This window comes from Thermobia domestica, chromosome 8, assembly GCF_964235325.1.
Source record: "Thermobia domestica chromosome 8, izTheDome1.hap1.1, whole genome shotgun sequence".
NCBI lineage: Eukaryota > Metazoa > Arthropoda > Insecta > Zygentoma > Lepismatidae > Thermobia > Thermobia domestica.
In genome coordinates, this window is record NC_137461.1 from 169,359,732 (window position 1) to 169,379,724 (window position 19,993).

Here is a 19,993-nt window from a genome sequence, read left to right on the forward strand (position 1 = left end):
TAATTAATGAAAGTTTAGAGATTATGTAAGAATTGGTGCAACGGGAATGTAAAAGGAAACGGGAGATACCTGGAGGCAAACCCAAAGACGACAATGTTGTAACCACAAACTCACATGGCCTGGATCGAACAAAGGTTGGGAAAATTGCAACACCGAGAAAGACAATGAGTAGAATGAAATATATACCATAGATTCGTTATATGATTACATAAATTAATTATACGAGGGGCGTTCCATATTGATTTACTTTAAAAAAACACTTATAAGAACCTTTATGCCTCGGCAGACACATCACTTTCTCAACATAGTCTCATTAAGAACTACACACTTGCGCCACCGATGTGGCAACTTCTCTATGCCCTCTGCAAACCACTTTTTCGAAGTCTGTCGCACCCACGTCCGGACAGCGTCTTGCAGTTCCTGGAAGTTGGCGAAATGATGTTCACGCAGCAGTATCTTCAATGCCCCAAACAGATGGTAATCAGAAGCGGCCAAGTCACGAGCATATGGTGAGTGTGGCAGCACCTGTAACCCCAGTTCAGTGTGGCAGTTGTGATTGCTCGACTCGTGTGGGAACGAGCGTTGTCGTGTTGCACGAGCACACCCTTCGACCATTTTCCTGGTCGTTCCCTCTGAATTGCACGGTGCAAACTCCGAAGCCTTATCACGTATGACTCGCTTTTAATGGTGGACCCGGGTTCCAATCAGTCAATGAGGATGACTCCGTTCTTGTCCCAGAAGACTGTGTCTACGGAACTTCTTTGGCGTGGGGCTGCCTTATGCTTCCACTGCATTGATTGGGCTTTGGTCTCTGGCTCATGGTAGTGCGGAGTACAACAAGTATCGTCGCCAGTAACGAGTTTGGACATGCAACCTTCTGGATCCTGGCTGTAGCGTTGCAATCACCGCTCACGTCCTTGCACTGTTGTCTTTGTGCTGCAGTCAGAGATTTGGTAACCCACTTGGCAGACACCTTACCCATCTTAAGGTGTTCGTGCACTATGCGGTAAAGAATGATTCTGACAAGTCCTGTAGCCGCCTCCAGTTCCGTGAATGTGATGCACCTGTTGTCCTGAATAAGCCGCTCCACTCTTGAAATGTTCATTGGTGTTGTCACAGTCACTTTCTTCCAGGACCGGTTCCCTTCTCCGTTGATGTACGGCCACTTTTCCAGCCGTCCACTCAGTTATATACGGTTTTGCGAGACGGTGCGCACTCTCCACACACACTGTCACCAATCGCTTGTGAATGTCCGCAGTCTGTACACCCTCTTTCCACAGAAACCACGTTGTCCAGCGCTGTCCTTGATGATTACCTTCCATGTTGTCCGCTCACGTACTTACAGCTGTTGGTGAAATGTGATGTAGTTTTCAGAGATTAACTTCTCTGTATTGTTCTTCCACCTGAAGGCATACATAAGTACTACTTCCTTCCAACTGTATTGTCGAGCTCAATGGTGTACCCTTAAAGAAGAGAAAAAAGATAAGTGTAAATCAATATGGAACGCCCCTCGTAACTTTAGTGAACATTCAAGCCTTGATGAATTAGTATTACAGTGAAGCCTCCAAATGGTGCAATCAGAGCATCTACATATCGTGGTGTCGAATAAAACAGATGTTGAATTTATTCCTTAGGAATCGACAATAGGTATAACGCGTATGTGGCTATCGCTGTAGGACAGGCTGAAGTGGGATCGGTGTTTACGCGCCTACGGAAGCCTGAGCTGTTTGCGACACTAGGTAATTGGAAGCCATGTCCAGTCTAGCATTCAGCAGATGGCATCTACGTAAACAAATTCATACCAGTTACTACGCTCTTATCGCGCTAACGTTATGGATGACACTGTGGGGTCCGTCACAGTGATGTGAACAATGTCTGTCATGCTGTGCTGTGATCACACTGTGCATTCCACTGCCTGATTGTCGCTGCGTACGATTCTCTTCCGTTTACTGTATTCATACACTCATCAACGTCTTGGCACTACGCTCAGTATCCACATCAATCTCGAGATACGAGAAACCGCTTCCCCGTAGGCCGATCAGGCTGTCTTGTTCGAACGCAGTCGTTTATTTATACTGTACTCTTTGACATCGAATAGGCATGGCGTCAATTGCCTACATGCTTTTTGTTCGTTTCTTCATGCTCTATCAGTTGAATGCTGCATAAACCACAACTCCCTCGCGATATAACTTGGTACATCGAACAGAGGGCTGTGATGGGCCCACGCACATTTCGCTAAAATTGTACAGCGTACTCTGTCGTTCATTTGGAAGTATTTCCATCATTTCTTCTAGGTGTTACAACTTTTATGGACAGAAATGCATAAGTGAGTACAGTGTGTTATTTCATCAGATGAAAATCTCGTCTTTAAATTAAGTAGAACATTTTATGACATAAAGAGCAATTATTCCTAATTACATTATGTTTTAACGAGCGATTAAAGTGTCGAACCAATGTATATCATTTTCAAAGGACAAAACAATGGAAACTACAATAACTGGTTAGTCAAAACAGTTCCTGACTGCAGGCAAACACTTCTGTCATCATTCATCCAACGATCACATTCTGTGACGAAAATAGTCTGAAGTTTCTGGGTTAGGTTAGGAATTATGTTTCTGAGCTTATTTATTTTAACCTGTCACGTATCAGGGATGAAGTCCCTTGGCGATCACACTTCTCCGCCTAAATGCCTGGGACTTTTACGTTAGGTACCATCCCGGCATTTGTATGGTGGGAATGAGTGAAACCCAGGAAAATCTCACTCAAAATGGCTGGCCTCAAAAGGATTTTATACCTTTCAGACCGAATGTCTCAACCGGGAATCAGAACCCTTCGCACTAAAGGCGACAAGCATTGATGACTATGCTACGCGGGTCACGTTTGGAGTTTCCGATAAGAAGACCGTAATTTGCACCGTCCGGTCTTCAGAAAAGTACTTCACTGTCAAAAAGTGGATGAGATCCTAGAAAAAAGTGATAGCCGGTGGAAGAGACGTCGGGAGAATAATATGAGTGACGGTTTCTTTATTTTTATAATACAACTCATGGGGTCTACACCGTCCTTTGAGCATCAAGTAGTTGTGCACCATGATGACATCATATTTGCTGGCCATTGCCAGATGCTTGCGGACAAATTTTCATGCATTTCATACAGTTTAGCACTAAATGATCTTTAGTGGTAGTTCTGCCTCGACTCCATCACATATAATTATATCAGCAAAAGTACTTTCACGAAGATTGGATTTGGAGATCGTCCTGGAAGTTGATCATGATCCAACCACTGTCTTCATCGTTTACGATTGTCGTAACACATCAATTTTTCATCAAAACTGACAACCTGATGAGGAACACCTCGCAGGTTATTCTGTGCACCCAAAGAACTATAAACCTCCAGACAGCGATTCTTCTTCGCCGGGATCAACTCATGTGGCACCAATGAGTGTAACTTTTCAGCCTTACCGACCGAACGACAATGGTATAGTGTATGCGTAACTGGTCTGCAAATGGGCATCCCAGCCTGTTTTCTGAACATGTACGGAGTTTATGACGTTGTACGCGTAACAATCTATCTATTGCTTGTGTTACAAAGGATGGTCTCCCGCAGACATAAAAACGGGCATTTCAATTTCACTATTATTATTATTATTATTATTATTATTATTATTATTATTATTATTATTATTATTATTATTATTATTATTATTATTATTATTATTCATGCGAACTGTCTTAACATGAGGAAGGTGGCATATCTATTTTCCCCATCTTGAATATTTTGTTAGAATACTTTTCTTCTCAACGAATTTAAAAGTAAACCCTTCAGCTACCTCTTTGGACAAGAACTATTGTCTACAAATACATACAAAACGAAGAGAATAAATGCTATTAAAATGTTCATCATAAACATTTCCACTTAAACAGCAAACATTTAAATTTGTATTTAGAAAATATACGCACACGCACACTATTTATATTTTGTTTGTACACAAGAAATAAATAATTATTATTAAGCAGTCAGAAACCTAAGAAAAAGTGAAGCAATAAGTGACTGTGATTTTGTTTTACATCTTTTGTGTAATAATAGGGAGCATCAAATGCAATCGCTCTTGCCATGGGCTATTGGAAACTTATAATAAGTGATCATGAAATTACTGGATTTCGTCAGAAGTGCACTCGATAAGACAAAATAAAGCAACAGTATCCACTAGTATTGAAATATCGGATGATTTATATATGATAATATACATACAAGTAGTACTTAAAATAAACTTCGATACTGCTTAATTTTTGAAGGTTTCTGATATGAAAATTTAAAATACTGAAAATACGAACGCATCCACAATACAATGTTCACAGTATTCACTTATAAATCATAAATTGTGAATGCCTCTAACTCGTATACTCTATCCTGCAATACACATTGCATTACAGTACCAATTATTTGTTAACACAATAATGGAAACACCTGAATATAATTTACCGCACTAACACGGCGTAAGACGAAGTTAATGTGCAGAACAGTTTCGATTCGTCGTGCACTTGAGACATCTAAGTTATGAATGGTTTCAAAACGATCCCTCATGCACTGTACTACATATTTCCGTCAGTGAGGAAGGAGGAGGATATCTTAACCGAAGTTTGAGCTTCAGGACTGACAGGTGCCCAATAATGTTGAGGTCTGTGAATCGGGCAGGCCAAAGTACAACGATATGTTGTATTTTTAATTGTACTCTTGTATTCTTTGGGCAAAATGTCTGATTTTGTCTATAAAATTTGCACTAGCCAGCTGGATTAAGAAGAAGAAGAAAAGAAAATATGTATTATAAAAATCAATGTATTAAATAAATGAATGTGTTGTTGTTATCACCAAGACAACATATTTAGTTATAGCTATGGTAACAGAAGTAAGGTTATAGATATAATGTAAATTACCTTGGAAGAATCATAACGTTTATAAAAAGGAAGGTGAACAATAAACGACATTTTGCATTATGTCAATTTAGTGTACTCATTGTGTGGCTCAAACAACGATAAAATAATATCGTTAAGAATCAGGTGGTAACAGTTATATGTATTAAAAGGAGGCTTCTAGCTCATCACAATATTCATTAGATCACGTCGAAATTTTCATCATTGGCCAGAAATATCGGGAACACACGATAGACGAGGTCACCTAAAATGTTCACATAATCATACGACAAATGGTATGTTAGGAAACTGGAGCCCACGCCATCACAGAGTCGCCGGTTGTCTCACCATAGCTAATAAACAGTACATAAATACGGCTTGTAATCGGAAATAAGGTGTAAGAGGACTCACTGGAACATCTTACACATTTCCGATTACTGACGGTTCACTTTACATGTTCTCATCACCTATTTCTTCGTGTTTAAGTGACGTTCGGAGTGATCAGCGTTTATTGCAACCTTACTGTGAATTTTCAGGTTATGCAACTCGCGTTTGACCATCCCAATATCCTGCTCCAGGTGCTGACTACGATCTACACACACAGACACTTACACGTCGCATTCACTTTACAGGTCATGGTGACTACGTTTTCCAGTGCTCAGCGTTCCTGTCACTGAGGTTTCTCTTTCACGTACTATTACTCCTTCCCAATGTTACTCTACATGAGTTCTGTAGGCCATAATCATCTTGGACACTGTTCTTTGTGTGCCATACCTAACACACTAGTCACCTTAGATACACTTATATCAGTTAACCGCGCACCCAAAATTCAATGGCGGCCGGTGAATTATGATTGCGGGTATTGCAGTACGAACGGTCGGTGGCAGAAGATATAAACTGGACTCATTGACTAACCAGCATAACTGTAGATGCAAATGCTATGTGACAGGTGAAATTAAATAAAATTATATTTTTTTAAAAAATAATAAAAATATTGCTGAACTTTTTATCCGATTAGTCATCTTATTTAATTAGTAAGTCCATTCTCCTTTCTTTGATTGGAGTAAATCTGTCTAATACATGCTGGTTGAACTCTGGTATTCTTCTTGTCAGATCTTTCTCGAAAGCATAACTAATGGCGATAACCTTTCTTGGAACATTTAATTCTTTTCGATGTGGAAAAACGACTTTCTCTTTTTGCTGACGCCATAGGTACAGTTAATATTAATTTCAGAAGCATTGTAGATTCACTAAATATTTTTTTTAGATTATTGCGAACAATTCATTCTAGAAAACCCAATCCCTATGAGAACGATCCAAATTCCTCTACAGCGTAGACTGAAAATAATTCATGGCGGAGATTAGTGTTATAAAAATTGTCAATTGAACACGCTTTATTCATTGCTGGCGTAAGATGTCCTATGAATTTAAACGGGAATTTTTCGGACACTCTCCTGAATTGCCCTTCGCTTGTTTTGTCTAAGCCTTAATTGCAAGTTTTTCCTCATTGAAGAGCTTTTCTTTTTTAATAGCTATTTACAGAAGTCAACGTATAGAATTCATTCAGAATTTGTAGTTATTTACAGAATTAGAGCACAAACAATGCAAGTAAATCTAATAACTAAAAACCAAAGCAGCTGATACAAGAGAGGAATATGCATTACGAATGTATGTATGTATCTGTATCTCTCTCTCTCACTCACTTTCTCTCTCTCTCTCTCTCTCACATACACACACACACACACACACACATATATATATATATAGATAGATAGATAGATAGATAGATAGATAGATAGATAGATATGCGGAAAAAAAGCCACATTCCAAAACAATGCACTTGAGGCGAAAAAATGCTTATCAATGTCATATCTTTTGGAAAACTTTGAAACCCGCCAGATGTAGGATCAGCATGTATACCTAACAGAAGCCAAAAGTCGAAGAACGTCTAAACAAACAGTATTGCCAGTTTTACACCCAGAAATGTTTGCTGGGAGGAGTCCAATACGTCTATGTAATATCGAACCTGTCTTATTCTGCACCCGAAAAGACGACAAGTAATTCTTAATTACTGTCACCTCACCTATATTTTTAGAAAAAATGATAAAACGATTATTTTTATAAGAAAAGAAGTACATGATGAGGCGTAAAATAAAATATTTACCCTACATTAATCATTACTCTGTTAAACAAGTATAGCTTGTTAAGAAAGTCTACAAATGTTAGTCGAGTTTCGAAATTTTTGGGAGGTCCGAACCTGGTGGCCCCCTCCCTCGTGGCTACGCCCCTGAGCATTATTAACTAGTCCCAAATTCAATGTGGCGTTGCCCATCATACAGTTTTATGTGGAAAGTTATCAAGAGTATAAAATACTCTTATTTTATAAAATAAATACATATATACTAAAATACTATTCACAGAGGGGGGATTTTATGTATTTACTTATTAATATTTGGTTCACAAATTACTGCACAAAACGCCTTCATTATCTGTATAAGATAAGAATTACTTGTAAATGCGGGTCTACTTTCATTTGTTTTCTGCTCTACTACATATTTTCTTTCTTACTTTGTAATTCTGCAATCACTTTTTTCTAATTGTTATTATATTGGTTTGCTTCAGTACAGACCCGTAATTTAAAAACATGAATGCATAAAAATAAATTCAATTTGTTAATTGGTAGTGTAATCAAATACAGAAATCTTATTTAGTGCGAAAAAAATTTTCGTTCACTGAAAGCCGTACCGCGTTGCAGAAGCACTGCAACGACCCGACCCTTTAACTACTGAGCTAGGGGAAAGGAGACTTACCCTTCGCTTCAACTGCCGCGCTGTAGAAATCTGGTCTTTGTATGCTCACTGCAACGCAATATAAATTAGATGCTCTATGACGGATTGTTTTTCGCTTTTTAAAATGGATTAACGGAACGAACAGTTACAGAAGTAAATAAAATATGTTATTTAAAGTATATATGGGAGTAATAGGAAGTAATTTCTTTCCGTTCTTTACTACTACTGCTAATAATATTTTTTCTTGTAATACTTTGGTCGTTGTGCAACCCTACAACACTTGCATTTGCCGCCACTGCCACAATTTGTCCTCTTTTATTAAAGTTCACAGAGGTTTCCCATTTACCATTATCACAGTCTGTCTGCTTCAACATACGCTCCCGTTCTATCCATGACGTACTATATAGTTAACCTGACATACTACTAACAAGGGCCTGGAGCCTCAATATTACCACCCCACGCATCTTACAAACTCCCGACTACAACCGTTTCCATTGTTTTGATAACCATCTCTACATATTATAAGGTGTAATTTTCTGATTAATAGATCGCGGTTAATATCTGTGTCAGCAAGAGATAACAAACATTCAAAATGATCTACTAATTTCAACATCAATAATTATAGAAATAATAACGGTACTTTACACAAATGGAGTCATTATTATGTTCAGAACAGTTGTAGAAAAAATTACTATCATTCTAAAAATGTCATTACTTTTGCACCCATATAGGCCTAGATACGTATGCGATATAAGGATTTGAATAATACGAAGTACATAGGTCGCCCCAAAAGTAATTCTCTTACAATAACACTTTTTTTATTGCAATGAAACTTCACACACATGTAATTATGATATGTTACTTTTTTTTTTTTTTTAATCTGCAGATAACTAAGCAAACAACATAAACAGCAGAGAAAACACAGAGCTTCGATCGAGTTCCAGCAAATACAGACTTTGAACGCTCCGTAGACCCACAGTAGGTTGCAGGCAGAATTAGGAGAAAACGCCAATTGGCATTATCAACTGTAGAATATGGATGAAGTCATTGTCAAATTGTCAAATTGGGTGATCAGTAATGCCTCATTATCCCTAGAGTCCTGATTTAGCTCCATCTAACTTCTATTTATTTGGCTCTTTCAAAATTAACTTACATGATAGCATTTCCAGGACATAGAAGATATTAAAATTGCAGTAAATGCATGAAAATGAAAGTCAACAATTTTTCAAAGGTGGATTTCAGCCTTTTGCCAATCGCTGCAATCAAATCTTGAAATGAGAAAATCGAATGAAAGTTCGAAGTCTTCTGAGATTTCGTCAGTTTTCTTAATCACTTAAGACACATCACGATCAAACTTTCAATAGGTGAGCTAACACTTTAATACTTAAACACTTTTTCTTTAGGTGCTCACCAAAAGAATCTTTATAATTTGTAAATTCCAATAGTTTCATGATCTACAAATACACTCCGTGTTGGAAGATGAAAAGTCTTCTTTTCTTGCATGTTATTTCGAAAAGTAACAACAATTACAAATTGGGAATTGCAAAATCGTAATTGCCTATATCGTATTTATGAGGTGCGAAGTATTTTACAAACAACGGAGCAGACTAATTATTTGCACTATTCTCTGAATAGAAACTTTGTTGGTAAATTTTCCCGTAGACAATCTGATAAGTTACTTCATACACTGAAGTAACCCAGTGACTACTTGGTTAAAAATTATTACTCACGATCAGTTACTATTTTTTCTTACTACTTAAAATAATAATAATAGGAATGCAGCTACAAACTAAAACCAAATAAATTCATTTTTCAAAAATAAGAAAAGAAAAAGAAAAGAAAAGAATACTTGCCACTTAACATGATATTCGACAGAATCTTCCTATTAATCTTGCTGGAGTGTCCTTTCGCTAAGAATTTTACATTACTATCTAACGTAGGCCTACATGTACGTCATTCTTTTGTATTTAATCTGGTATGAGTCATCATCTATCAGCTGTCAACCCTAATAAAAATAAAGCTGCTAATTATATATTGAAGTATGATAATGAACACTCAGTTAAACGTTATGAAACCTTAAGTGGAAATATTTCCTTCTTACATTATCCGTGTAATGATTTCTTAATTGATTAACTCATAATTGTATTAGAGACACAGAAATAATTAATAAAAGATAAAAAATAAATAAGCATATAAATAAATAAATAAATAAATAAATAACGAAACACAAAAGTGGTGTACAAGCAAATTTAGCGAAACACGTTCTCAGTCCACACTTTACTAGTATGGTGAATAATAATTTTCCATATATTGTATACATATGTATTCTTGTAAATATTTTCTTAAGTTAAAAAAAAAATGTTCTTTCTTTTGTCTACATTGCACTGCATGGATACTTCTCTCAATACTGAAAACACTAATCATTCTTTTTCACTCTTTCACCATTTTCTTGCACGACTCCTTGCTTATAGGTTCCTCAAAACACTATTCTTCAACCAGATATTCGCATAAAATTACTGTTTTAAGTATCCATTGACAGGATGAAGGCTAGAAATATTTTACTTTATATACGAGACACGTCCTGAAAGTAAGTTTCCCTAGGATGGTAAACATACAGGCACAGTGACTTTGAAACATTTATTAGCACAGATACAGCACAGATGACACTACTTTTCAAAATATTCAGACACTTGTCATATCATGGGATCAACTTGTGTAATTGGATGTCATAACAGTCAGCCATCTGAGAATGAAGCCAGTGTATAATAGCTGTCTGCAATTGTTCATCACTATCAAAATGTTTACTGGACAGGCTGGCTTTACTGGACTTAAAGTGTAAGAAGACATGAAAATAACTCCGAGTAAGATCCGGGCTATAAACAAATTGGTCAAGCACGTCTCAGTGGAATGAAGTAGAAGATCGGTTCTCACACGCCGTATGGTCCGTATCTTCCTTCGTGAGATTTTCATGTTTTCTTACACCTTAAGAAATCCCTGTTCGGTAGGCATTTTCATAGTGATGAACAATTGCAGACAGCTCTCATATACTGATTCCACTTCCACGCTGCTGACTTTTACTCCTACGGTGTGACAAGTGTCTGAATTCCGGTGGTGAATATGTTGGAAAACGCTGTATCTCCGACAATAAATGTTTCATGGTCGATGTATCTTCTTTGTGTTTATCGTCCTAGGAAAACTTACTTTCTAGGTGATCTCGTATATAAAGTCTGTTTGTAAAGCTGAAGGTCAGAGACAATTTTAGCGGGCAGATCGGGTGCCTGGGCATACTCAAAATTTTTGAAAAACTATAAACGTCAAAAAGGTATTAAATATAGTGAAGGGAACAAAGCCAATATACATTTACATTTAAAAAGAAACATTATTAATTAGACCTTAAGATATATGAATGGTAAATGATTTTTTAAAATAAATAGGATCACTTATATGAATTCATTTTCAAGTTATCATTATTTACTATTCAAGTACAAGTGGTTTATATATATATATATATCCGGAAGTATCAACCTATGTGTGTGTGTCATTATCAGGATTGTGAAAAACCAGGGTGGAAAAAAATCATGATTTTTTTTTATTTAAATCGATTTTTTTTATTTAAATCAAATCTTTCTCCTCGTAAATTACAAGTCGCAAACTGAAGAAAAAGCATTAGGAATTAGTATTAAATGCTAATTATGCCATTTAAGTGAAGGTATTAGGGTGGAATTTTGAATTAATCCCCAATTGTTAACCTATATCAATCCCAAACAATGTCTCTTAACCCTTTTAAATTCTGTTTTTTTTAAAAGGAAAATTATAGACTTTCAGTCAAGCAGGTACATCATCATCCCTATCCTAGGATCATGATTCATACCTCATTCTCTTCAGAATAGAACAGCCTTTGAAACGGTAACATTCACATTTCCCTATCATGTCCCTGAAGCGGGAAATTGTGATAAAATGGGATTTTTCTGATTTTATTTTTTTTTTAATTTTGATCCCCTCTGGACTCCCTTGTGTTAACGCACATATCTCAAAATCAACTGGGAAATACTAAGGGGTATACTAAATGTGTGTATAAAATTTCAAGCTATCTTGAATAGTAAGGGCGGCGAAAATATTTAACCATGAGCTAAGAAAATCCCCACAATGCCCCAGATAACCCGCATATAATATAAGAATTTCCTCAGACATCTCTATTTATCCTAGGGTCGTGATTTGTACATTATTCTCTTCAGAATAAAAAAGATTTTCAATCGTACCATTCAAATGTCTCCATCATGTATCTGGAGCGGAAAAATCACGAAAAAATGGATTTTGTTAAAAATATCCTTTTTTACTTTATACCCTTCTGGGCCAATCCCCTGTTTTAAGGTAGAGATCTGAAACACTGAAAAATACTAAGGGGTGCATTGAATAAATGCGCAAAATTTCAATCTTCTAGGTGCAAAAGTAAGCCCGCAAAAAATAATATCCCCCAAATACCCCAGATTCCCGTATAAAACAGGATTTCAGGTAACAGTTTCCTGAAACACCCCTATTTATCTTAGAATCATGGTTCGTACATCATTCTCTTCAGAATAGAACAGCCTTTCAAACGGTACCATTCATATGTCTCCATCTGAATCGCGAAAAAAAGCTATTTTGTTAAAAATACATTTTTTTAAATTACATTTTCCCCTTTGGACCCCCCTGTTTTCAAGCAGAGATCTGAAAACATCTGAAAAATACTAAGAGGTGCACTGAACGAGTGCGCGAAATTTCAGTCTTTTGAATGCAAAATGTAAGCCTGCCAAAAAAATAAGAATAATAGGCATAACAAAAAATATCTTTTTAAATTTATGATGTCATCACACACTATGTATCGACGCAGAAAGGCGTGAAAGCATATGTAACATGTTCTGCAATGCCTTCAGTCTTGAAAAAAAAAAAAAAAAAAAAAACGAAATAAAAAGGTTTATTGGTACTTTTTTAATCGAATAATGAAGAATCGATTTTTAATAGAATAAAAGTAGATAATATAATTTAAAAGGTTAAGCATTAAGGAAAAAGTATAGCAACGTTTATCAAAATGTCACTTTTTTTCACAAAAGTTACTGATATTTGGTAGGGGCATATTTTTTTTAAAAAAAAATGGAACTAGCTTGAGGCACGAAATACATACATTTCGCCTAAAGTTATAAATCTTAAAAAAAATCGGAGAGGAGATAGGACCCCTCTAAATACGCCCTATGTCTGGGAACAAACAAGCAGACGCGCACGCGAAAGAATTTTCGTCTTAAATGTCGATGGTGATTTCCCCGTTGGAATAGTTAACGATTTAAAAACCCAAACCCATTGTTACGAAGAGAAGAAAGCAGGATTGCTCCGTTACCCGTTCAAAACGGGATTTTCCCTAATCATCCTGTGCATGACACTTGTTTTCATACTATGCTGTACATACTGTACATTTGAGTCTCATTGTATTATGATTATTAACTTCCATAACCGAAATAACAGAACAGAAACGGGATTTTAATTATTTTCACTTTAAATTATTTTATTTCGAAATTTGATTTAAATCAACGATTTTTATTTTAAAAATCAAGTGATTTAAATCAGACTGATTTAAATCAATCCACCCTCTGAAAAACACAGCCCAGTGGGTTTTATTGGGCAAAATTGCGATTTATAAAATTTTGTACGTATATTTAGACATATTCCTACTTAAAATACTATTTAAGTTATGTTCTTCTGTACATATGAAACTATGGAATTCCCTTGTGGGGCCGCGGTGGCTCACTTCTGGTGCATTTTTCTGCTCGACAATACATCCCGCCATATGGGCTTTGTGGTAAACAAACACCGTGTGCACGGCTTTTCTCGGGTTCTCTCGTTTCCCTCTACTTTCGTTATGTCGCTATTACCATCTCATCATCATAATTTCCCTTAGCCTCGGTACCTAACCGTGAGACACTGAACTAATGGGGAAAAAAATTAGCACAAGGAAATCGTAAGGTTCCATCCTCGTTTTGTGGGACATACTTTGCACCACTGACACTCGTTCATATTTCGATTTCTAGAAAGAACTGATGATTTTGTAGAGTAACAAAAAGACGGGTAATTCTACATAATATAGACAGGAATAAAATCCCCTATTACACTCAGAATGCAAATCCCTAAGCCAGTCGTTTTGACTAAAGGTTCTTTTAGTTTCTCTCAAAATAAATTAGGCAAATATGTAGCAGTAATCCAAGTTCAAGTGCTAGAGATAAACTAAATGCTGAGTGATTCCATTTCAAATCGTCCAGGGTGGTCCACACGACTGTCTCAGATTTCGTTTATTTTTTAAACTAAGAAATTACATACAAAATTATTAGAGCCATATTTTTTCTTTTTACTGAAAAAAAAAATCTTCGATATATAGCCTTCCAAAATGGCTGCCCTCCTCTCGGATTGCTCGAAATACTGAAAAACATGACAAATTAAAAATTTTATTGTAGTGAAACTAGCGCACTTAGTAACATAATCGCAATAGCAGGAAGAGTATAAACTTGTACGTTTCGGTGGAGGGCCTAAATTCGTCTATTGGTCCAATAGGAATTGCGCAATTCACTCGCAATGTTGCCAACTTCGATGAAGTTTTTGCTAACTTCAAACATTTTTTTCTGTCCTCACGAGCAATATCAATCATCTGCTTCTAGTATCGAAATCTACTCCATAAGGTCTCTTGAAAATGTAAAGGACTTACGTTTCTGATTATTACATTCCACGTTATAGCATGATGAAAAGCTGAAAATTTCATTAAGACGCCATGTTTGGATGCCATTTTCTCCAAACTCCACCTTTTAAAAATCTGAATTTTTTACATGTATTGGAGAAGTACCTAAGTATTTAATATCCGTTAACCGTTCATTCGGCTGTAGCCCGTAACATTCGCAATTAATCATTGAAATTTCGATTTTTGTACTTGAAATGTAAATATTTTCTATGGGCAGTTAGGTTCTATACACAAGGCGATCCGAAAGGGAGTATGAAAATTTTGAGAGATGAATCCTGACATCAAATCCGGTAGAAAAGTTCCTATAAACAAGAGTGGAATTTCGCTTCGTTTTCGAGTTACAGGGTTTCCAACTCGGGACCCAAAATCAGCTCGGAACAATAGAAAATAAAATATATATTTCGCGTTAAATCAGAAATTACATGTTAAAGATTTGATAAAGTTCATAAAGTTGATTTGTATCAGTATGATAATTTTTACGTGCGTGCAATTCGGTTGGCAGCGTTGCCAACTTGATAGAACTTTTATTTGTTCCCAAATGACACTACGTGGATTTTATTTGATATTTGGTATTCATTAATGATTGTAAACATCACATGAAGCACAATTTTCCCCACATCACCACAGTTTTCGAAAACTTACATGTATTTCATTAAAAAGTTTTATCTCGTGCGTTATTGATAGTTTTTGTGATTCAGTGTCGTGAACATCGTCCTAGTGTTCTCTGGAACCATGAAAATTGTTTTCACTGGTAACATGACACTAATTACAGTGTTTGTGTGAATAATAATAGGGAAGTCCTATTGCAGTAAGGACCGTATTAAATGTGTTGATTATGTTAAAAGCCATAAGAGGATTGTGCACAGAAAGAATTCTAGACAAAAAAAAAAAAAATCGGTAAAAAATATGGATTGCGTATAGCGTGTCTGCCCAGACGTACTATTGGGAGAGATTATTTGTGTCCTGTACACAACGCGATTTGAAAGGCAGTATGAAAAATTTTTTAGGTGAATCCTTCACCGTAGTCTATGTTTCACCGATAACGGCCGTTTTAATGGCTACAGATTCATGTTTAGCATGTTAACTGTCTGGTTAATGGTTTCCAAATCTACATTCGGAGGAACAAATTCTTTATCTTGCTGGTGCATAATTATATATATACATCTTCTTCCGTGGTCACAAATATCTCACACACATTCACGTTGTTCACGGTAAATATTCAAAGCACCCTTTACACAAATAATCATCCTCTCCTAATACTACGTTTTGGCAGACGCGCTGTACGCAATACGTATATTTTACCGCAAGATAAAATTTTTGTCAAGAATTCTTTCTGTACACAAGCCTCTTATGCCTTGTTGAATAATCAACGCATTTAATAGGTCCTTACTGTAATAGGACTTCTCATTGTTATTCACACAAACACTGTAACTAGTACACTATAATGTCATGTTACCAGTGAAAACAATTTTCATGGTTCCAGAGAACACTAGGACGATGTTCACGACACCGAATCATGTAATAAACTGTTTCGTGGTTGCAGCAGAGCTTCTTGTTCAAGTTCGAACTTGATGCGTGGAGTTACAAGAGGTTTTGCAATAATAAAAAATAAATTTTCTTCTTTTTATTATTATTATTATTATTATTATTATTATTATTATTATTATTATTATTATTATTATTATTATTACAGCTTACAAAGACGTAGTTTTTATTCGACATTTTGGTTTACTAATGATGGCAAACATCAAGTCAAATTCACACTTAACGTTGCAAACTATCAACAACGCACGAAATAAAACATTTTAATGAAATACATGTAAGCTTTCGAAAACTGTGGTGATGTGGGGAAAATTGTGCTTCACATGATGTTTACAATCATTAATAAATACCAAATATCAAATAAAATCCACATAGTCATTTGGGAACAAATAAAAGTTTTACCAAGTTGGCAACGCTGCCAACAGAATTGCAACGCACGTAAAAATTATCATCGATACAAATCAACTTTATGAACTTCATCATAACTTTAACACATAGTTCTGATTTAACGCGAAATTTATATTTTATTTTCCATTGTCGCGAGCTGATTTTGTATCCCGAGTTGGAAACCCTGTAACTCGAAAACGAAGCGGAATTCGACTCAGGTTTATAGGAACTTTTCTACTGGTTTTGATGTCAGGATTCATCTCTCAAAATTTTCATACTCCCTTTCAAATCGCCTTGTGTATAGGACCTAAATGCCCATAGAAAATATTTATATTCCAAGTACAAAAATCGAAATTTCAATAATTAATTCCGAATGTTAGGGGCTACAGCCACATGAACGGTTAACGGATATTAAATACTTAGGTACTTCTCCAATACATGTAAAAAAGAATTCAGATTTTTGAAAGGTGGGGTTTGGAGAAAATGGTGTCCAAACATGGCGTCTTAATGAAATGTTCAGCTTTTCATCATGCTATAACGTGGAATGTAATAATCAGAAACGTAAGTCCTTTACATTTTCAAGATGCCTTATGGAGTAGATTTCGATGCTAGAAGCAGATGGTTGATATTGCTCGTGAGGACAGAAAAAAAAAAATGTTTAAAGTTAGCAAAAATTTCACCAATGTTGGCAACATTGCGAGTGAATTGCGCAATTCCTATTGGACCAATAGACGAATTTAGGCCCTCCACCGAAACATAAACTTTATACTCTTCCTGCTATTGCGATTATGTTACTAAGTGCACTCGTTTCTTTACAATAAAATTTTTAATTTGACATGTTTTTCAGTTTTTTCGAGCAATCCGAGAAGAGGGCAGCCATTTTGAAAGGCTGTATATCGAAGGAATTTTTTTTTTCAGCAAAAAGAAAAAATATGGGTCTAATAATATTGCATGTAGATACCATATAAAAAAAATAAATGAAATCTGAGACTATGATGGGGACCAATTGTGGTTTGCCTGGACGATTTGAAATGGAATCGGTCTGCTACAGACTACAAATAACATTGAAGATAAGGCCAGGCTTCTCGCAGTCATGTCCCCTGAAAACGGTGCATGGCTTCAAGCTCTATCATCACCTTCTCTGGGTCTACATCTATCCAATGAGAGCTTCCGAGTATCCGTCGCTCTACGGGTTGGGAGCAGATATATGTGAACTACACCACTGCCCCAATTGGAACACCTTAGTAGATAAAAAAAAGGATTACATGGTTTGTCGTGCAAAAGCAGCGCTGGCAGACATCCACCTCACTCAAGTGTAAATGATATAATATTAAGAGCTTTAATATCTGCGGGGCTCCCAGCAGTGAGGGAACCGAATGGATGTAGCCGTTCAGACGCAAAAAGACCTGATGGTATGACATTATTACCATGGAAGAAAGGAAAGGCATTGATTTGGGATTTCACATGTTCAGATACTTATGCCCCCTCCAACCTTCAATATTCCTCAGTACAAGCTGGACTCTTGTCTGCTCGAAGAGCAAAAGGAAAAAGGAATAAATATAATAATCTACTCGATAACTATTGCTTTGTTGCAATAGCAATTGAGTCTAGCGGTTCTTGGGAAGGCGGCGGCCTCAAATTTATAAATGAAATCGGCCACCATCTATCAATTAAATCAGGAGAAACTCGAGCAAAATCTCTCCTGATTCAACGCATTAGCATAGCCATTCAACGTGGGAACGTGTCGGCTATTATGGGAACGTTACCCACCGGTTAAGAGCTAGAAGAGGTCTTTCTTCTGTGATTGCACAGAGTGTCTACTAAAATCCCAAAATCAAATTTCATGACTTTTTCGTGACCGTTTCTTTACCAAATCATAAAATATCCTAATATTTTCAAGAGCGAATTTGGGTGCGAATTAGGCCGAATTTTCATCCATGCGATAGAAACGTACTTTGCTTGCGATTTAGTAGGTCTAAAGCCGACCATAGACATTTTTGGTGGTGAACTTTGACGTTTTATAGAACAAAATTTTACAATCTGTACTTACATTTGAACAGTTAAAAAAAATCGTGACCCAAAAGCTAAATTTCGTGACTTTTTCGTGATTTTCATGACCATTTTCTGATTTCGTGACTTTTTCGTGACTCTCGTGACCGATAGACACCCTGTTGCAGAGTAGGGAGGTTTTGACTAAAAACAAATCATTGGTGCAACAATTTATGTAACAACCGAGCAAGGAGTATGAAGAGACAGCTCACAGTCCATAAGTTTATATGAAAAATTACGTCAGAATGCTGTACCGTACAAGACAGTGACATGACATGATCTGTTGGAGCCATTGAAGGCAGAAGATTTAGTATTACCTGTCAAACAGTATGGGAACAAAGGTGTGTATGCGAGCTGTGGTTTCTTGGAAAATATCTCCGATCATGCTGAACGGGTAGCAACTCGAGGAGTCATGTATGTTAGGAAGCTTTCTGAGGCCGGCAAAGCGAAACAAGAGGCACGTAAAACAGGCGAATAAGAAAGTAAAGAGACAGAGAAGAGTTTAAGCGTTCTTGATGTTAGTAAAATTGTAAATCATGAAAAATTACAATTACAATAATTTATTTTTTTATTATGTATTTTTAAAGAAATGTAAGTAGTAGAACAAGAACGAATAATGTCGAAATAAAAAAAAATGAAAGTATGTTCATGACAATAATTAAATAAATGGATTTTCATCACATACTTATGTGAACATAACGGGTATATGTCTAATAAAGTATGAGCATGTTACCATGAAAATAAATGCTTGATGTCTTTTAAATTTTACATTATATATGAACTGAAATCTTAGAAATAGAATTTTTTTTTAAATTCTCATTTCCAGGTGCCAATCTGCTTTCTTACAATAGTTTTTACGATTAAAAGGACCTTTGTAGCATACGATAATTGTACTAATACGTCACATAATCCATATATGTGAGGAGAATTCGGAGGGGAGTTTCACGATGTGATTTGATTTTAACATCCTTTTCAGCCGCAAGGTTATATGAAGAGTTTCATGATCTGATTGCTGATAGTGTTGAGAGAACAGAGGTGTATCTTTAGTAATTTCCTTTTTTGAGAGAAGAGTTTTCGATTTATAATTAATTGACACAAGGATAAAGACATTTCATTATTTGCCTGTACCAATACGCGATTATTTACTTTAAAAACAGGGGGAGGGTGAATGTAGTCCCACTGCTTTTTATTCCAGACTAGCTGTAATGTCCTCTCTTTGCACAGGAAGAATTTGGTTCATGGAAAATATTTTACCCTCTTCTTCCTCTTGAGATACGCGTATCAATGTAAGTATAATATTGAAAACTGCATAAGGTATTTTATTTTTGGCATAAACTTTGAATTTTTTCTCCCTTAAGATCCGCCTTCTAAGCAAAATTACATAATAAAAGCCCAACTTGAGGCAAGTACTAACTAACAAAAGCTTATTTCAAACTCTTCAACCGTTTCCCAGTGATGCGATCACAAATAAAAGGCAACGTCAATTTGAATACGAAGAAAGAAATTGTAGAAAATGCTCTCCTTCTCCTTTTAAACTGGAAATTTTCAAAACATGGAGAGAC

The 19,993-nt window shown here is 36.1% G+C and overlaps 1 protein-coding gene across 8 annotated transcripts in view; it reads right to left on the reverse strand.

Annotated features, from left to right (window-relative positions):
* The window catches only part of dock (SH2/SH3 adaptor protein dock), a 180,521-nt gene that overhangs the window by 102,633 nt on the left and 57,895 nt on the right, over positions 1 to 19,993 (reverse strand). For 3 of the 8 annotated variants that reach the window (XM_081769261.1, XM_081769262.1, XM_081769260.1), the window contains one exon: positions 9,550 to 9,701. The exons of the other annotated variants lie outside the window; for them this stretch is intronic. In XM_081769261.1, coding sequence (XP_081625387.1) covers positions 9,550 to 9,559 — 10 coding nt within the window. In that variant the 5' untranslated portion in view covers positions 9,560 to 9,701. The remainder of the gene's footprint in view (positions 1 to 9,549; positions 9,702 to 19,993) is intronic. 8 annotated transcript variants of the gene reach the window in all.